The 14,260-nt window shown below is 43.5% G+C and overlaps 1 protein-coding gene across 1 annotated transcript in view; it reads right to left on the bottom strand.

The window, feature by feature from the left end:
- Nucleotides 1–7,607: 7,607 nt before the first annotated feature.
- Nucleotides 7,608–14,260, bottom strand: part of FZD8 (frizzled class receptor 8) — a 12,101-nt gene continuing 5,448 nt past the window's right edge. The window contains exons 2-3 of the mRNA XM_026446845.1: nucleotides 13,269–14,260; nucleotides 7,608–7,835 (exon numbers count right to left, since the gene is read on the bottom strand). Of these exons, the coding sequence (XP_026302630.1) occupies nucleotides 7,608–7,835; nucleotides 13,269–14,260 (1,220 nt within the window). The remainder of the gene's footprint in view (nucleotides 7,836–13,268) is intronic.

Genomic DNA, 14,260 nt, shown 5'->3' with positions numbered 1-14,260 from the left:
ATGTGCCACATTTTCTTAATCTAGTCTGTCATTGATGGACATTTGGGTTGGTTCCAAGTCTTTGCTATTGTGAATAGTGCTGCAGTAAACATACGTGTGCACGTGTCTTTATAGCAACATGATTTATAATCCTTTGGGTACATACCCAGTAATAGGATGGCTGGGTCAAATGGTATTTCTAGTTCTAGAGCCTTGAAGTAGAACTTTTTAGTGGATTTTTTTTTTTTTTTTTTTTTTTTTTTTTGCTTGTTGATTTGTCTAACACCACCATTTCTTTTTTTCTTTTTTTAAGACTGAGTCTCACTCTGTTGCTGAGGCTGGAGCACAGTGGCGTGATCTCGGCTCACTGAAACCTCTGCCTCTCAGGTTCAAACAATTCTCCTGCCTTAGTCTCCCAAGTAGCTGGGATTACAGGTGCATGCCACCATGCCTCGCCAACTTTTGTATTTTTAGTAGAGACGGGGTTTTGTCATTTTGGCCAGGCCTGTCTCGAACTCCTGACCTCAGGTGATCCACCTGCCTTGGGATTACAGGCGTGAGCCACTGCACCAACATTTCTTGATCAATTTTTACTTATTAGGCAGTGTTTGGCCGTAAATCATACTCTCTATATCATATATTTTTATACCTCATAGAAAGCCTGGTATGGACAGGATGTGTATTTTGTTTTCCTTTTCTTGGAGTCTTGATGGGATGGGTAGCAAAGAGATGAATAACACATTTCACAGTAAATAAAGGATACAGAATAGAACTCATGACAGGAGAGAGAAATATGGAAGTCACCAAAGAGGAAGTCACAGAAAGAGGGCCGGGGGGTACTCCAGTGACATACTTCACCTGCTTCTCAAATTGGTTCCCAGCCCAAGTCCAGTAGGCTGTCTCCAATAGTAGATTTAGAAGCAATTATGGTAGATTTTGAAGCAAAGTTTAGCTCTGGAAATCCCATGAAATGCAGAGTGGAATGGCATCCAATTGTTTTGATGAAGTCTTGATTGTGCTAGGGAAATAACACCGCTGATAATCCAAATGGAATTAACACCTTTTGTCATTAACTTGACACTTCTCGCACAAGCTAATGAACAGCTTATAGTAAGCTCAATCGGTAACTTTAGGGGCCTAGAAAACTGGGATATTGACTCACTTCGGACCCACCCTTCCTTTATTGAATTTGGAAACATCTGTGTGAGTCTTGCACTAATCCTTCTTGAGTTGGCGCAACACGATGGTATTGGAAAGTTTCACGGAATTCGCCACATTCATCCTTTAATTAGACTAAACTTGGATTTAAAAGCTTCTGTGGGATTTGAAAAAAATCCAATCTTTGGTCTCAGACTGCTAAATCCTTTGGGAAGTTTGAAGTGCAAATATACAAAATCATAATACAGTGTAAAGTTCTGTTAATCTTAAGAATATGTGAGTCATTTTAAACCTAGAGTATTTCAGGTTTAGTCATTTCCTTCATATGAAATCCAACTTTCCAGCATAAAAATTATAAAGCATAAATACAGTTTTCCACCATGAAAAGCCTAAAATACGAAAACTGTATGGATGGAATTTACTAATGTGGCTGCAGCATTTTGTTGAGATTCTGATTTTAAAAATATCTTTTTACTTCATCTGAACTTTTCTTTTTTTCTGAGACAGGGTCTTGCTCTTTGACCCAGGCTGGAGTGCAGTGGTGTGATCATGGCTCACTGCAGCCTTGACCTCCAGGGCTCAAGCAATCTTTCCACCTCAACCTCCTGAGTAGCTGGGACCACAGGCACACACCATCAGGTCCAGTTAATTTTTTTTTGATTATTTTGTAGAGGTGGGGTCTCCCTTTGTTGCCCAGGCTGGTCTCAAACTCCTGGGCTCAAGCAATCCTCTTGTCTTGGCCTCCCAAAGTGTTGGGATTACAGGCGTAAGCCACCGCGCCTGGCCGGTCTGAACTTTTCCTCTTATAATCTTTCTTCTCTCTTCTTTCTTGCTTCTCTTTTCTCACTGTTCAGTTTTACGTATGTTCATTTTCTCCATGAATCAGTTAGTTTCATACAAAGAAAATGTCTACAGCTGAGTACGGTCCTCCTAAAGTTCCCCCACCCCCGCATTATGGTAGTCAATGGAGACACTGAAAATAATTCCCAGTTCTTTGGGCAAAGTAGTTTGTTCAGTGAATATGTATCGAATGAATGAGTTTTTTGAACAGCACAAATTTAAAGACAGTATGAATTTTATTTTTTGAGTAGGTTAAAGCACCTATATTTAACCATTTTGACTACTTTGGAAGTCACAGAGATCTCATTGAACAGTATAATATCTTGAATAATATTGATGATAGATGAATGAACGAATGGACCAACATAATAATTCGAGATTTATCTATTTATTTTTTGAGACAGGACCTCTCTTTGTCACCCAGACTGGAGTGCAACCTGGTGTGATCTCGGCTCACTGCAGTCTTGACCTTCCAGACTCAGGTGATCCTCCCACCTCATCCTCCCAAGTAGTTGGGACTACTGGCATGTGCCATGACAATGAACTAATTTGTGTATTATTATTATTATTACTATTATTATTATTAGAGATGGGGTTTTGTCACATTGCCCAGGCTGGTTTCAAACTCCTGGGCTCAGGTGATCTGCCTGCCTCAGCCTCTCGAATTGTTGGGATTATAGGGTTGGGCCATCACACTTGGCCTGTAACTAGAGGTTTAAAATGTACTGTTTTTATTTCAATCATGTCATTTGTTTCCTAGAAGACTCATGTTAGAAGGGCAGACCAATAATTATTAGCCTCATTTCATAGATGCAGAAAATCAGGTTCAGAAAAGTTAACAAGATTTCAGGTTCATAAAACACAAGGGCAAGAATGCAGCAGTTTGACCTTCATTAGTTCTTTTTATTTTTACTTTATTACCTTCAGTAGAAGGCAGAGGTAACTATGGCAGAGAGAGGGGGGACATGTGACTGTATTAGTGTGGAGACTATGGAAATCACTATTTCCATTTAACAAATACTTCCAGTTTTTCTTTTTCTGGGCAAGTGGTAGGATTAGTTTCCTGCACCATTTGGGGTGCCATATGCCTATACAACTTCCTTTGGCAATGACATATGTAGGACTTTGGCCAATGATACATGTAGGTATGACGTGCGCCTTTTCCAGGTAGATTCTTTAAGATTCAGTGCACGAATTGATATTTTCCTTCCCCACTGATGCAAGGATTATGGAAACACATGCCAAAATTAAACTTTAGTCAAGTTGGATCTTTGAATGCCCAGGGTGAAGAGAATCTATTCACTGACATGCACTGGACATATGTAAAGTCATAAATTACTTTTTGTTGTGTTAAGCCTCTGAGATTTTGGAATTGTTTGTTATTGCAGCAAAACCTAACTTACTCTGATTGATATAGAAATTAAGGAGCATTAATGGGTAAAGAATGCATGGATCAATGGGTGGGTGGATGGTTAGATGAACGAATGAATGGACCAACATAATAATTAGCAGCATGGTGGTTCCTCAAAAAGTTAAAAATGGAACTACCATATGGTCCAGGAATCCCACTTCTGGGTATATATCCAAAAGAATTGAAAGCAGGGTCTTTGAAGAGAGATTTGCACAGCCATGTTCGTAGCAGCACTACTTGCAATGCCCAAGAGGTGGAAGCAACTCTAATGTCCATCCATGGATGACAGGATAAGTAAAATGTGGTATGCACATACAATGAGACATTGTTCAGCCTTAAAAAAGGAAGGAAGTTCTGTCCCATGCTACAACACGGATGAACCTTGAGCAAATTATGTTAAGTGAAATAAGCTGGTCACAAAAAGACAAATACTGTCTGATTCTTATACAAGGTACCCATTGTAGTCAAATTCATAGAAAGAGGAAGCAGAATGGTGGTTTTCAAGAGTTGGGGGTGAGGGGAAGGGAGTAATTGTTTAATGGGTATGGAGTTTCAGTTTTGCAAGATGAAAAAGTTCTGGTGATCTATTTCACCACAATGTAAAAATACACTTAGCACTACAGAACTATATACTTACAAATGGTTAAGATAGTAAATAAAGTTTATGTGGTTTTTTTTTTGTTTTTTCTTTTTTTTTGAGATGGAGTTTTGCTCCTGTTACCCAGGCTGGAGTACAGTGGCACAATCTCGGCTTACTGTAACCTCCTGGGTTCAAGCGATTCTCCTGTCTCAGCCTCCCAAGTAGCTGGCCCAAGTAGCAGGCACCTGCCACCATGCCTGGTTAATTTTTGTATTTTCAGTAGAGACGGGGTTTCACTATGTTGGCCAGGCTCGTCTTGAACTCCTGACCTCAGGTGATCCGCCTGCCTCGGCCTCCCAAAGTGCTGGGAAAACAGGTGTGAGCCACCGTGCCTGGCCTATGTGTTTTTATAAATCACAATAAAAATTAAATAAACAAAACAAAAATGCACATGGAAACATTTTTATTTAATACAATAAAACAAAAAAAATTTTTTTTTTCTTTTTTTGAGATGAGTCTCATTGTGTCGCCCAGGCTGGAGTGCAGTGGCACCATCTCAGCTCACTGCAACCTCTGCCTCCTGCCTCATCCTCCAAAGTAGTTGGGATTACAGACATGTACCACTACACCCAGCTAATTTTTGTGTTTTTTTTTTTAGTGGAGACAGGGTTTCACCATATTGGCCAGGCTGGTCTTGAACTCCTGGCCTCAAGTGATTCACCTGCCTCGGCCTTCCAAAGTGCTAGGATTACAAGTGTGAGCCACCATGCCTAGGCTGATAAAACAAATTCTTAATTGATGGCACCTGGCACTTACTCATCCAGGCAGGCGCTGTTCTTTGCATTTTATCTGTACAACCCTATAAAATGGATGCTGTTCTTATTTCCATTTCACAGAGAGGAGGAAACTGAGGGAAAGAGAGGCTGAGTAACTTGTCAAAGATCATTCACTAAAAGAGCCAGGCAGTGGGGTTGAGTCTGCTCTGAATCCCTCATTGTTACTGGCTTTCTGCAACTTCCTGGAGATTTTTCTAAGTTAATTAAGTTAAGATAGTGTTCATTAAGAGATATTTTCCAGAATGATTAAGTTATTAGCTTCTTTTTGGTTCACACTGAGTATGGCCAAGAGGTTTTTTGATGATATTGTGCAAAGTTTGCATCTTTGTTGTGGGTTTAACCTATGACCCTCTGTTTAGGCTTTTTCTTACAGAATAATGATGAATGTAGCAGTGAAACTCATCATACACATTACCCAGAGTCAGGAAAACCTCTGCACTTACTTGGGAAAGTGGATTTCACTTTCTGGGGCTTCGGTTAAGGACTCATAACATCTTGCATGGTACCCAGAGACACAGCAGATTTCTGCACCAAATGAATGCTATCCCATAATTCTACAACTTTAGCAATATGCCAGCATGAGTAAGGTACTATCAGGTTCCTTTTAAAGAGGTGAGGTGAAGACACACGTATTGACACGCATTCAGGATTCCCCTGACCCACTGTTGGCTTGACCCTTGCTTCCTGGGCTACAATACCAGCCTGCACCTGGTCTTAGAAAGTCAGGTCTTTGGTCACTGCAGACTGAACTTTCATTTCCATCTGAGTTGGTCTCAATACGTAAACATCTACTGAACAAGAAGAGAACATTTTATTTTATTTTATGTTTTTTAAATTCAGGGAATACATGTGCTGGTTTGTTACATGGATATATTGTGTGATACTGAGGTTTAAGCTTCTACTGAACCCATTGCCCAAATAGTGAACATAATTCCCAATAAAAAGTTTTTCACCTTGCCTTCCTTTTTACCTCCCGCCTTTTGGAGTCCCAGTGTCTATAATTCCCGTCTTTATGTCCATATGTGGCCAATGTGTAGTTCCCCCTTAGAAGTGAGAACATGTGGTATTTGATTGTCTGTTCCTGTGTTAATTCACTTAGGATAATGGCGTATAGTGTCATGTTGCTGCAAAGGACATTATTTCATTCTTTTTATGGCTGCATAGTATTCCATGATGTATAGCATACCACATTTTAAAAAGCCAGTTCACTGTTGATGGGCACCCAGGTTGATTCTACGTCTTTGCTATTGTGAATAGTGCTGCAATAAGCATATGAGTGCAGGTGTCTTTTTGGTTGGAAGATAATATTTGAATATCTTTACTAACTAACACATCCACCTTATTGATTCCTCCTAACTTCACAGGTTGGGTTTAATTTCTAGTTTAATAGAATCATACCCTATATGCACAATTCTTTGTTATTTCCTTATAGGCGAAAACGCAGTTATCAAAAACCATGTAGTGAGAAGTTTTTTCTTGGGGCCAGGTGAGGGCACTCCTGTCATCTCCCAAATACCTCTCATGGTGACAAAAATTAAAAATAACCGCTTTCGTTTAAAGTAGTCAAGTTAGATGACAATAGCTAGTTAGCTTAGCTAATTTCTATATATCTATAATAGATCTATATGTCTACAGATCTATATATCTATAAATACATCTATATATCTAGATCTATATCTATCTCTATATATTTCACTTTAGATGATAATACCGCATTCAATTACATTCACTGGTTTTCAACTCTGGCTGCACATGGGAATTGCCTGGGGAAGTTTTACAAAACTTTGAATTCTCAGCTGGTACCCCCCAAAATTCTGATTCTATTGGTCTGGGGTGCAACTGGGGCATTGGTAATGATTTAAAAAAAAACCCACCTCAAGTGCTTCTAACATGTAAGCGGGGTGAGAACTACTGCTGGAGTGCTAGTTAATTAAAAATGGGCTTATTGGGGGGAAAATGCTAGAAATTGGTTTTCTAATTTAATTCAGTGTATGATTCACCTGCATGACAAACATGGTGCTATAAAAGCATGCATTTGTCACCTGTGAAGAATGGCTGTGCCTCCAGACTCGGAAAAGCTATCCACCTCGGGTTGTTTCGCTAACAATGATCCTAACTTTGCCTTTTGCCCCGGGGTAATTCTTTCTTTCTGCCACCTTTCTCTGGCTACTGGTCGACCTTTTCAGGTTCCACCCATGCTTTTGGCCCCCTCCCGGGCACAGCCTGTGGCATGAGTCTGCTGGGCCAACCAAGCTCTTCCTCATGTTGCTCTGTCATTGCCGAGATTTCTGGGACACTCTCTTGGTTTCCCTAAGCCCTTCTCTGTCCCTGATGCCTGCGCTGGCTTTCACTGCACAGTGATTCTGCTGTTTCTCCTCCTCGATCAGTAACAGAAGCCCATCCTCTCTCCCTCCCTTCCTCCTTCCCTCCTTCCCTCCCTCCCTCCCTCCATTAGTCTGCTCTCACACTGCTTTAAAGATACTCCCTGAGACTGGGTCATTAATAAAGGAAAGAGGTGTAATTGACTCATAGCTCCACATAGCTGGGGAAGCCTCAGGAAACTTACAATCATGGTGGAAGGTGAAGGGGAAGCAGGCACGTCTTACATGGTCGCAGGAGAGCAAGCAAGAGAGAAACACTTATCAAACAACAAGACCACTTGAAAACTCATTCACTATTGGAACATCAAGGGGGGGGAGAAATCTGTCCCCATGATCCAGTCACCTCCCACTAGTTTACTCCCTTGACATGTGGGGATTACAATTCAAAATGAGATTAGGGTGGGACACAGAACCAAACCGTATCACTCCCGGTCACTGTGCCTTCTCACTAAGCCAGAACATGGACTCTTAAATATGGAATATATTGGAACATTGTGGCCGTAGAAGGCAAAAAGCAGGTGAGCTGGCCTAAGTTGGCCAGGGTCCCAAGAGTCAAGCCTTTCCACAGTGCTCCTCTCACCTCTGAAGGCTTGGCGTTCACAAGTCCTGTATAAGCCACCACCAAACCACGGGAAAACTCTGCTATGATACTGTAAACAGGTAAACACAGCCCTGGTAAGTTGCTGTATCACCTAAGAATGCGTTTTTTTTTTTTTTTTTTTTTTTGAGATAGACTCTCTATTGCTCACGCTGGAGTGCAGTGGCACGTTCATAGCTTACTGCAGGCTTGAACTGTTAGACTCAAGTGATCCTCCTGTCTCAGCCTCCCAAGGGACTACAGACATGCATTACAACACCTGGCTTTTTATTTTTTATAGAGATGGAGTCTCATTATATTACCTAAGCTGGTTTTGAACTCCTGGCCTCTAGTGATCCTCCTATCTCAGCCTCCCAAAGTGTTGGGATTACAGGTGTGAGCCACCATGCCCAGCCTGAATTCTCCTTGTGGTGGCCTCAGAGGTTTACACAGAAGAGTGGGACAGCTGGAGAAGATCTATAGAGACAGGAGTGACAAGTAGGCTTGGTGGTTTCTAGGCCCAGCTGTGCTCCTGACTGTGTGATGTTCAGTAAGCACAGTTGTTTTGGGCTTGTTTTCTAACCAGTGAAATGTGGGATGGTGGGCTAGACCTTCCTACCCTTCAGTGTGCCTGTGAAGCTTGGGGATCTTGTGAAAATGCAGTTTCTGATTCAGTAAGAGAGATATGAGATTCCACATTTCCACAACGCTGCAGGTTCTTGCCCCTGCTCCTTGTTCATGGGCAGCAAGATTCTTGCCCCTGGGGCCTCTTAACTCTACAGGTCCTCCAATATCTTATGTGGTCCTTGGCCACAGTCTCCTCCTTCCCTCCCATCTCCACTAGACATTCCAGTCCTCAGAAACCTTGTTTCTCTGCTCATCCTTCTTTTTTTTTTTTGGCAAAGTCTTGCTCTATCACCCAGGCTGGAGTGCAGTGCACCGATCTTGTCTCACTGCAGCCTCCGCCTCCCAGGTTCAAGTGATTCTCCTGCCTCAGCCTCCTGAGTAGCTGGGATTGCAGGTGCAGCCACCACGCTCAGCTAATTTTGGTATTTTTAGTAGAGACAGGGCTTCACCATGCTGGCCAGGCTGGTCTCAAACTCCTGACCTCAGGTGATCCACCTGCCTTGGCCACCCAAAGTGCTGGGATTACAGGCGTGAGCCACCGCTCCTGGCCCTGCTCATCCTTCTTTAAGATCCTGCTCTTCCCACATCTCGGTGCTATGTCATCTTCCTTCCCCAGGGCTCCAGTGTTCCAATGCAGATGCTCACTGATCTTGTTTTCCAGAGAAGTTTCTACTCCTTGGTGTGTTTCTGTGAACACCCAGCTAGGTAAAATGAGGGATGGCCTGTGTCTTGCCCGCCCTAACAGCACTCACATACAGCACTGACGGGCGTCCCCTGGACTCAGAGGTTGACCTCTACATGAGAAATTGTAAAGCGGCACATTTAATTAAGCCAATCACATCCCACTTCAAAATACTCTTTATTATTCATTCTTTCTTCCATGAAAGCTTTGATATGGTGGATCCTTGACTCGGAAGCTAATTAAAACAAAGATATACTCTTGGAATTTAACACAGCTGAATTATATTTTTAGCATAATGGTTATATGCAGGACTTAATGCAATTGAAGTTAATAAAAGTAGTATCACTGCGTGGTGGGGATGTCTTGGTGGGGATGTCTTGTGGGGCCTTAAACTTCAGCGTGCACTGATGCAATTTTGGAGCGCTTCAGAGAAAGGATTCAAGATTATGAATACAAAATGTTTGCAGGTCCTCTGGGCAGAGGCTGTGCCTGTGCCTGGGCTGACTCTCCGTGTGCTATTTTTGAATGAATGAATTGAATGAAGGAACCTCCCTAACTTCTTGGTTCTGGGACCCTGTACTACCACGAGATGGCAGTGTAGTATCAAATGTGGAAAGTGGATAGACACTTGCACTGATTTGCTTTTTATGTCTCAACAGAACGTTTGCACCTATACTTTAAATTGCATCCTGCGCTCTGCAACTGCTCCTGGTTTTCTTTTGGCAAGACAATCTCACTCTCTTTGCCCAAACTCTGAAGTATTACAGGCACCTGCAATGCAGTCAGGGCAGGTTAAGAAACTGTAATGTGCCATGGTTTACTCCTTAAACTTTCTTGTACACTTTCCTCCCTTCTGTTTCATGGTACTTTCAAATTGCATTTATTATAAAGCAAGAAAAGTGTTTCAGGTAACTTCTCCCACAAGCAATTTTAACGAACTTTGGCTTTAGTAATGTTTTAATCATGTTAGACTCGACCTTGATCTTCTAGCCACACAGCAAACACATCAACCCCTCTCCCAATTTGACAAGATTTTCAAAAATGAACACTTGTTTTATGTAATTAAAGACACACCTGTGTAGCACACAGGGGTGTTCATTTGTCTAATGCAACTGGCCAGATACTCTTCTTTCTTTCTTCCACCCTAAAATCAATTTTGGGGTTTTGTTCCCTTAGTAAATACGATCTGGGTATTGGCAAATATGCAACTCAGGTTTTAGCTTTAAAGGCAAAGAACCGGCACTTATGTCTTAATACCATTCTCTAAAATTAGTCTCTAGTGATTACAGGTGCAGGTCTTTTTAATTGCGCACTGTCCTCAGAATTTAAATTGGGGTTTTGGCTGTCAAATAAGCCCACTTAGATTGAACACATATAGATCTTGAGTTATGAAATATAGCATTTTATAAAGCTATATTGAAGAACAAGGTAAAAAGCTTCAATGTTGGACATTTTCTCACTGCTATACAGTTGAAAATTGTCAATAATCAAAATCCTGCTACATTAGAAAGCCAACATGCTAACTTGTGTCCTGTAGCTTTATCTCCATCCTACAAATGTGGTAAAGACTTTGGGACCTGCCCTCAAAATTCTACTTTATAACTGGGTTAGATGTAGGCCACTGATTGGTACCTAAGTTACAAAATAGTAATTCTTTAATGAGTAAAACTACTGGAGAGGTGAACACACTTTTACAGTGTCTCTGGCTTTAAAAAATAAGATTGGCATGATAGCTAAAGCAGGGGTTCTAATTGCATATCTAACTTAATTAACACCGAGACTGACTCTGAAAAGGATCTGCAAAATGTTGCTACCATGGAGATCTTCTGCGAAGCCTCTTACATGAGAAAAATCAGCCAAGAAAGTAGTGTCCACCCTATTAAAAATTTTTTTAACCACTGAAGATTCCTATTAGGTAAAGTAAGAACAAACATTTTAGCAGGATGTGCAGAATAAAGTCCCTCCCATCCCACAATGATTGATGCCCCATCATTAACAGGGTAGCTGCCCATTTCTTATCTTGATTGACAGCTTAATAAGGGACCTGGGGCTATCTTTTCAGTACTAACACAGAATCTTACCAATTACTTTTAAATTATTGCTAATCTATCAGAAAATAACAAGCATAAGGAATAAAAATATCCGCAAAATAGAAACGTCTGCTGAAGCAGCCTTTACTTCCGGTGCCTTAAAAGGTTCAGTTTGTAAAACTTGCTAGAATTTAGTTAATAGTGGCACTGGCGATTTTTTTTAAAGAAAAACTTGTAGTTTATAATAGTTCATTGGTTCAATTAGGAGCGAAAAAGAAGGGAGTTTTGTAATGCAATTGTCTAGCAAAGGAAAACGCTTTAAATTGGGGGATTATGTGCACAGACCACCTGTGGGGCATTCAGAGCCCTTTTCTATAAAGCTTCAACCCATGCCTAGCTGCCTGCAGGCTGGCTAACAATGCCGGGAAAAGCTGTTTAAAAGGCTGAGCACTTGTGCCTCCGGTCTTCACTAACTGTTACAAGTCTTCCTCTCTCGCGCTCTCTCTCCTTTTTAAAGTAAAAGTCCCACATCCCTTTAATGGAAGAACTTTAAGGCTCCGCGGTGGCCAATTGGTCTGCACTAAGAGGAGATAGGCAGCAGGGAAAGAAACTTCAGACTATACAGCACATTTGCAGAGGAGAAAAGATCAAAGTTTTTCAAACTCAAAAGACCAAGTTCCCTACAGATTAACCCTATTCATTTGGCTCCTCTTAAAGGAATGATGTGCTGAGCCACTGGGCAGACAGGTAAAAAGTTCAACAATTGCCGAAGCATTCTTCTGCTAATTCAACAGCCTTCTGCTCAAATAAATTAGCTTAGTCTTGACAGAGGAACAATAGCTTTTTCTCTAGGAAAAGCAGCACATTTGGTATACACAAGCACTGAAGGTTATTAAGATGTTAACCCGTTAGTTTAATCCATTGAAGAGCGCCTGCTCCCCTACCAGATTGTCAAGTGACTTCTACTGTAAAGGGTGAGCTATGGTTTAAAACATTAACCTCTACACCTCAGCAAAGCGTTCCCTCCCTGGAACACCAGGTGCTTTCAAAATCACGGACTCCAGAAATGAATGCAGGGTTTTGAAACCTTTAGTGATACCATACAGGATAAATAACAAGGCCTAAGGGGAATTACTGCCTTGCAGAAGTTCCATTTACATCCACTAAGGTGAGTTGTTACTGGATCAGAAAAGAGCTCCCATGAAAAACACCGTCTTTGGGGAAGGTGCAAAAACTCAATTTTGATTTCAGTTCAACAATGATATTTACTTGGCTAACAACTTAAGAACTAGAGTTTAACAAGTAATTTTCTTCATGCCTAAGGTCAGTGTACAGAATGACAAGCCAGAAAATGTCCATTTTTCCCATGCGTCCTTAGCAAGCATTTTAAAGGTGACAGCTCAGAAGAGGCGGGGGAGAGGGCAATGGTTAAATCATTTATCAAAAGTCATTTTATTGACAAAATATAATACTTATATCTGTTCTTACAGGGGTAAGCCTCTAAACTTTTTACAAAATCATGTACACACTGTATATCTTTGGATATATACATATTTTACACTTTTTTTTTTTTTTTTACAATTTAACAAATAATTATATAAATACATCCTCTAATGTAAGAAACCCGTATTTACTTGGGGTGTATAATTAAGACATTTCTTGTTTGTTTACTTAAGGCATTTGCCTGGTCATTAAGAATACCCAATCCCATCAGGTCGCGGTCCCCCCTCCTCCAGGGTAAGTCAGGGGTGGGAGTTTACGTAGGAGAGTCGACGGAGAAAGAGAGGTTCTCCCAGGTGAAATCTGTGTATCTGACTGCAAACCCAGCCAAGTGCAGCCAGGGAGGGCTCCAAACCTCGGGTTCTGGAAACGCCGCAGAGTCCACCCTCCTTAGCCAACAGAAATTAACGCGTGGCGGGAGGAGCTCCCCGCACATCAATGGAGGAATAGGGGCTGGGGCTGGGAGGCTTCAATGCCAGGTACTTTGTTCTAAGTGAGTCATTTAAGTCCCAGCTAATGGATACCATTAAGAGTTCATTATCATGCTAATAGCAATCAACACTGTGAAGGGGTGGGAACCTCAGCCCATCAAGTGTCCCTTCGCTGCACTTGGTCTCCTCGCCCCCCCCCCCCCCCCCCCCCGGCGCCCCCCCCCCCCCCCCCAGACCTGGGACAATGGCATCTGCTTTGGATAAGACACGGAGCTGGCCGTGCCCGACCGCCACGTCAGGCCGGTGCTGACGTCGCTGTAGAGGGAGCCCGCGCCACCGCCCGGCCCCCCGCCGCCGGGCCCCCCGCCGCCACCGCCCCCTGGCTGGCCGCCGCCCCCCGCGGCCGTGGCGCCCGCGCCCCCGCCCACTGCGGCGCCCTTACTGGCCCAGCAGCAGCGGGTGCACAGGGAGCGCCAGGACTCCAGCGTCTTGCCAGACCAGACCCACACGCCCGAGGTGATGCCCACCACTAGGCACATGAAGTACTTGAGCATGAAGACGGCGTAGTCGGGCCTGCGCGCCTGGTCAGGTTGTAGGTCCCGCAGGCACGGGCAGTTGTGCGTGGCCTCCCAGCGCGGGCGGTTGTGCTGCTCGTAGAAGAGGCAGGCGACCACCACCGCCGCGGGCACGGTGTAGAGCACGGTGAACAGGCCCAGGCGGATCATCAGCTTCTCCAGCTTGTGCGTCTTGGTGGGGCCGTCCTGCTGCTTGATGACTGAGCGGATGCGGAAGAGCGACACGAAGCCGGCCAGCAGGAACATGGTGCCAATGAAGAGGTAGATGACCAGCGGCGCCAGCACGAAGCCCCGCAGGTTGTCCAGGCTCTGGTTGCCCACGTAGCAGATGCCCGCCACTGGGTCGCCGTCCACCGAGCTGAGCGCCAGCACTGCGATGGACTTAACGCTGGGCACGAGCCATGCGGCCAGGTGGAAGTACTGCGAGTAACCGGCGATGGCTTCGTTGCCCCACTTCATGCCGGCCGCCAGAAACCACGTGAGCGACAAGATCACCCACCAGATGGAACTGGCCATGCCGAAGAAGTAGACCAGCAAGAAGACCACGGTGCACAGCGCGGGGCCGGTGGTCTCATAGCGCACGTGCTGCTCCACCGCGCCGAGCTCCTCGTACTCGCCGCGCCCGCCCGGGCCTCCAGCGCCCGCGCCCGCCG

The sequence above is a fragment of the Piliocolobus tephrosceles genome, chromosome 9 (assembly GCF_002776525.5).
Source record: "Piliocolobus tephrosceles isolate RC106 chromosome 9, ASM277652v3, whole genome shotgun sequence".
NCBI classification, from domain to species: Eukaryota; Metazoa; Chordata; class Mammalia; order Primates; family Cercopithecidae; genus Piliocolobus; species Piliocolobus tephrosceles.
Note: the sequence above shows the minus strand (reverse complement) of the source record. Positions and strands in the feature narration are given on the sequence as shown.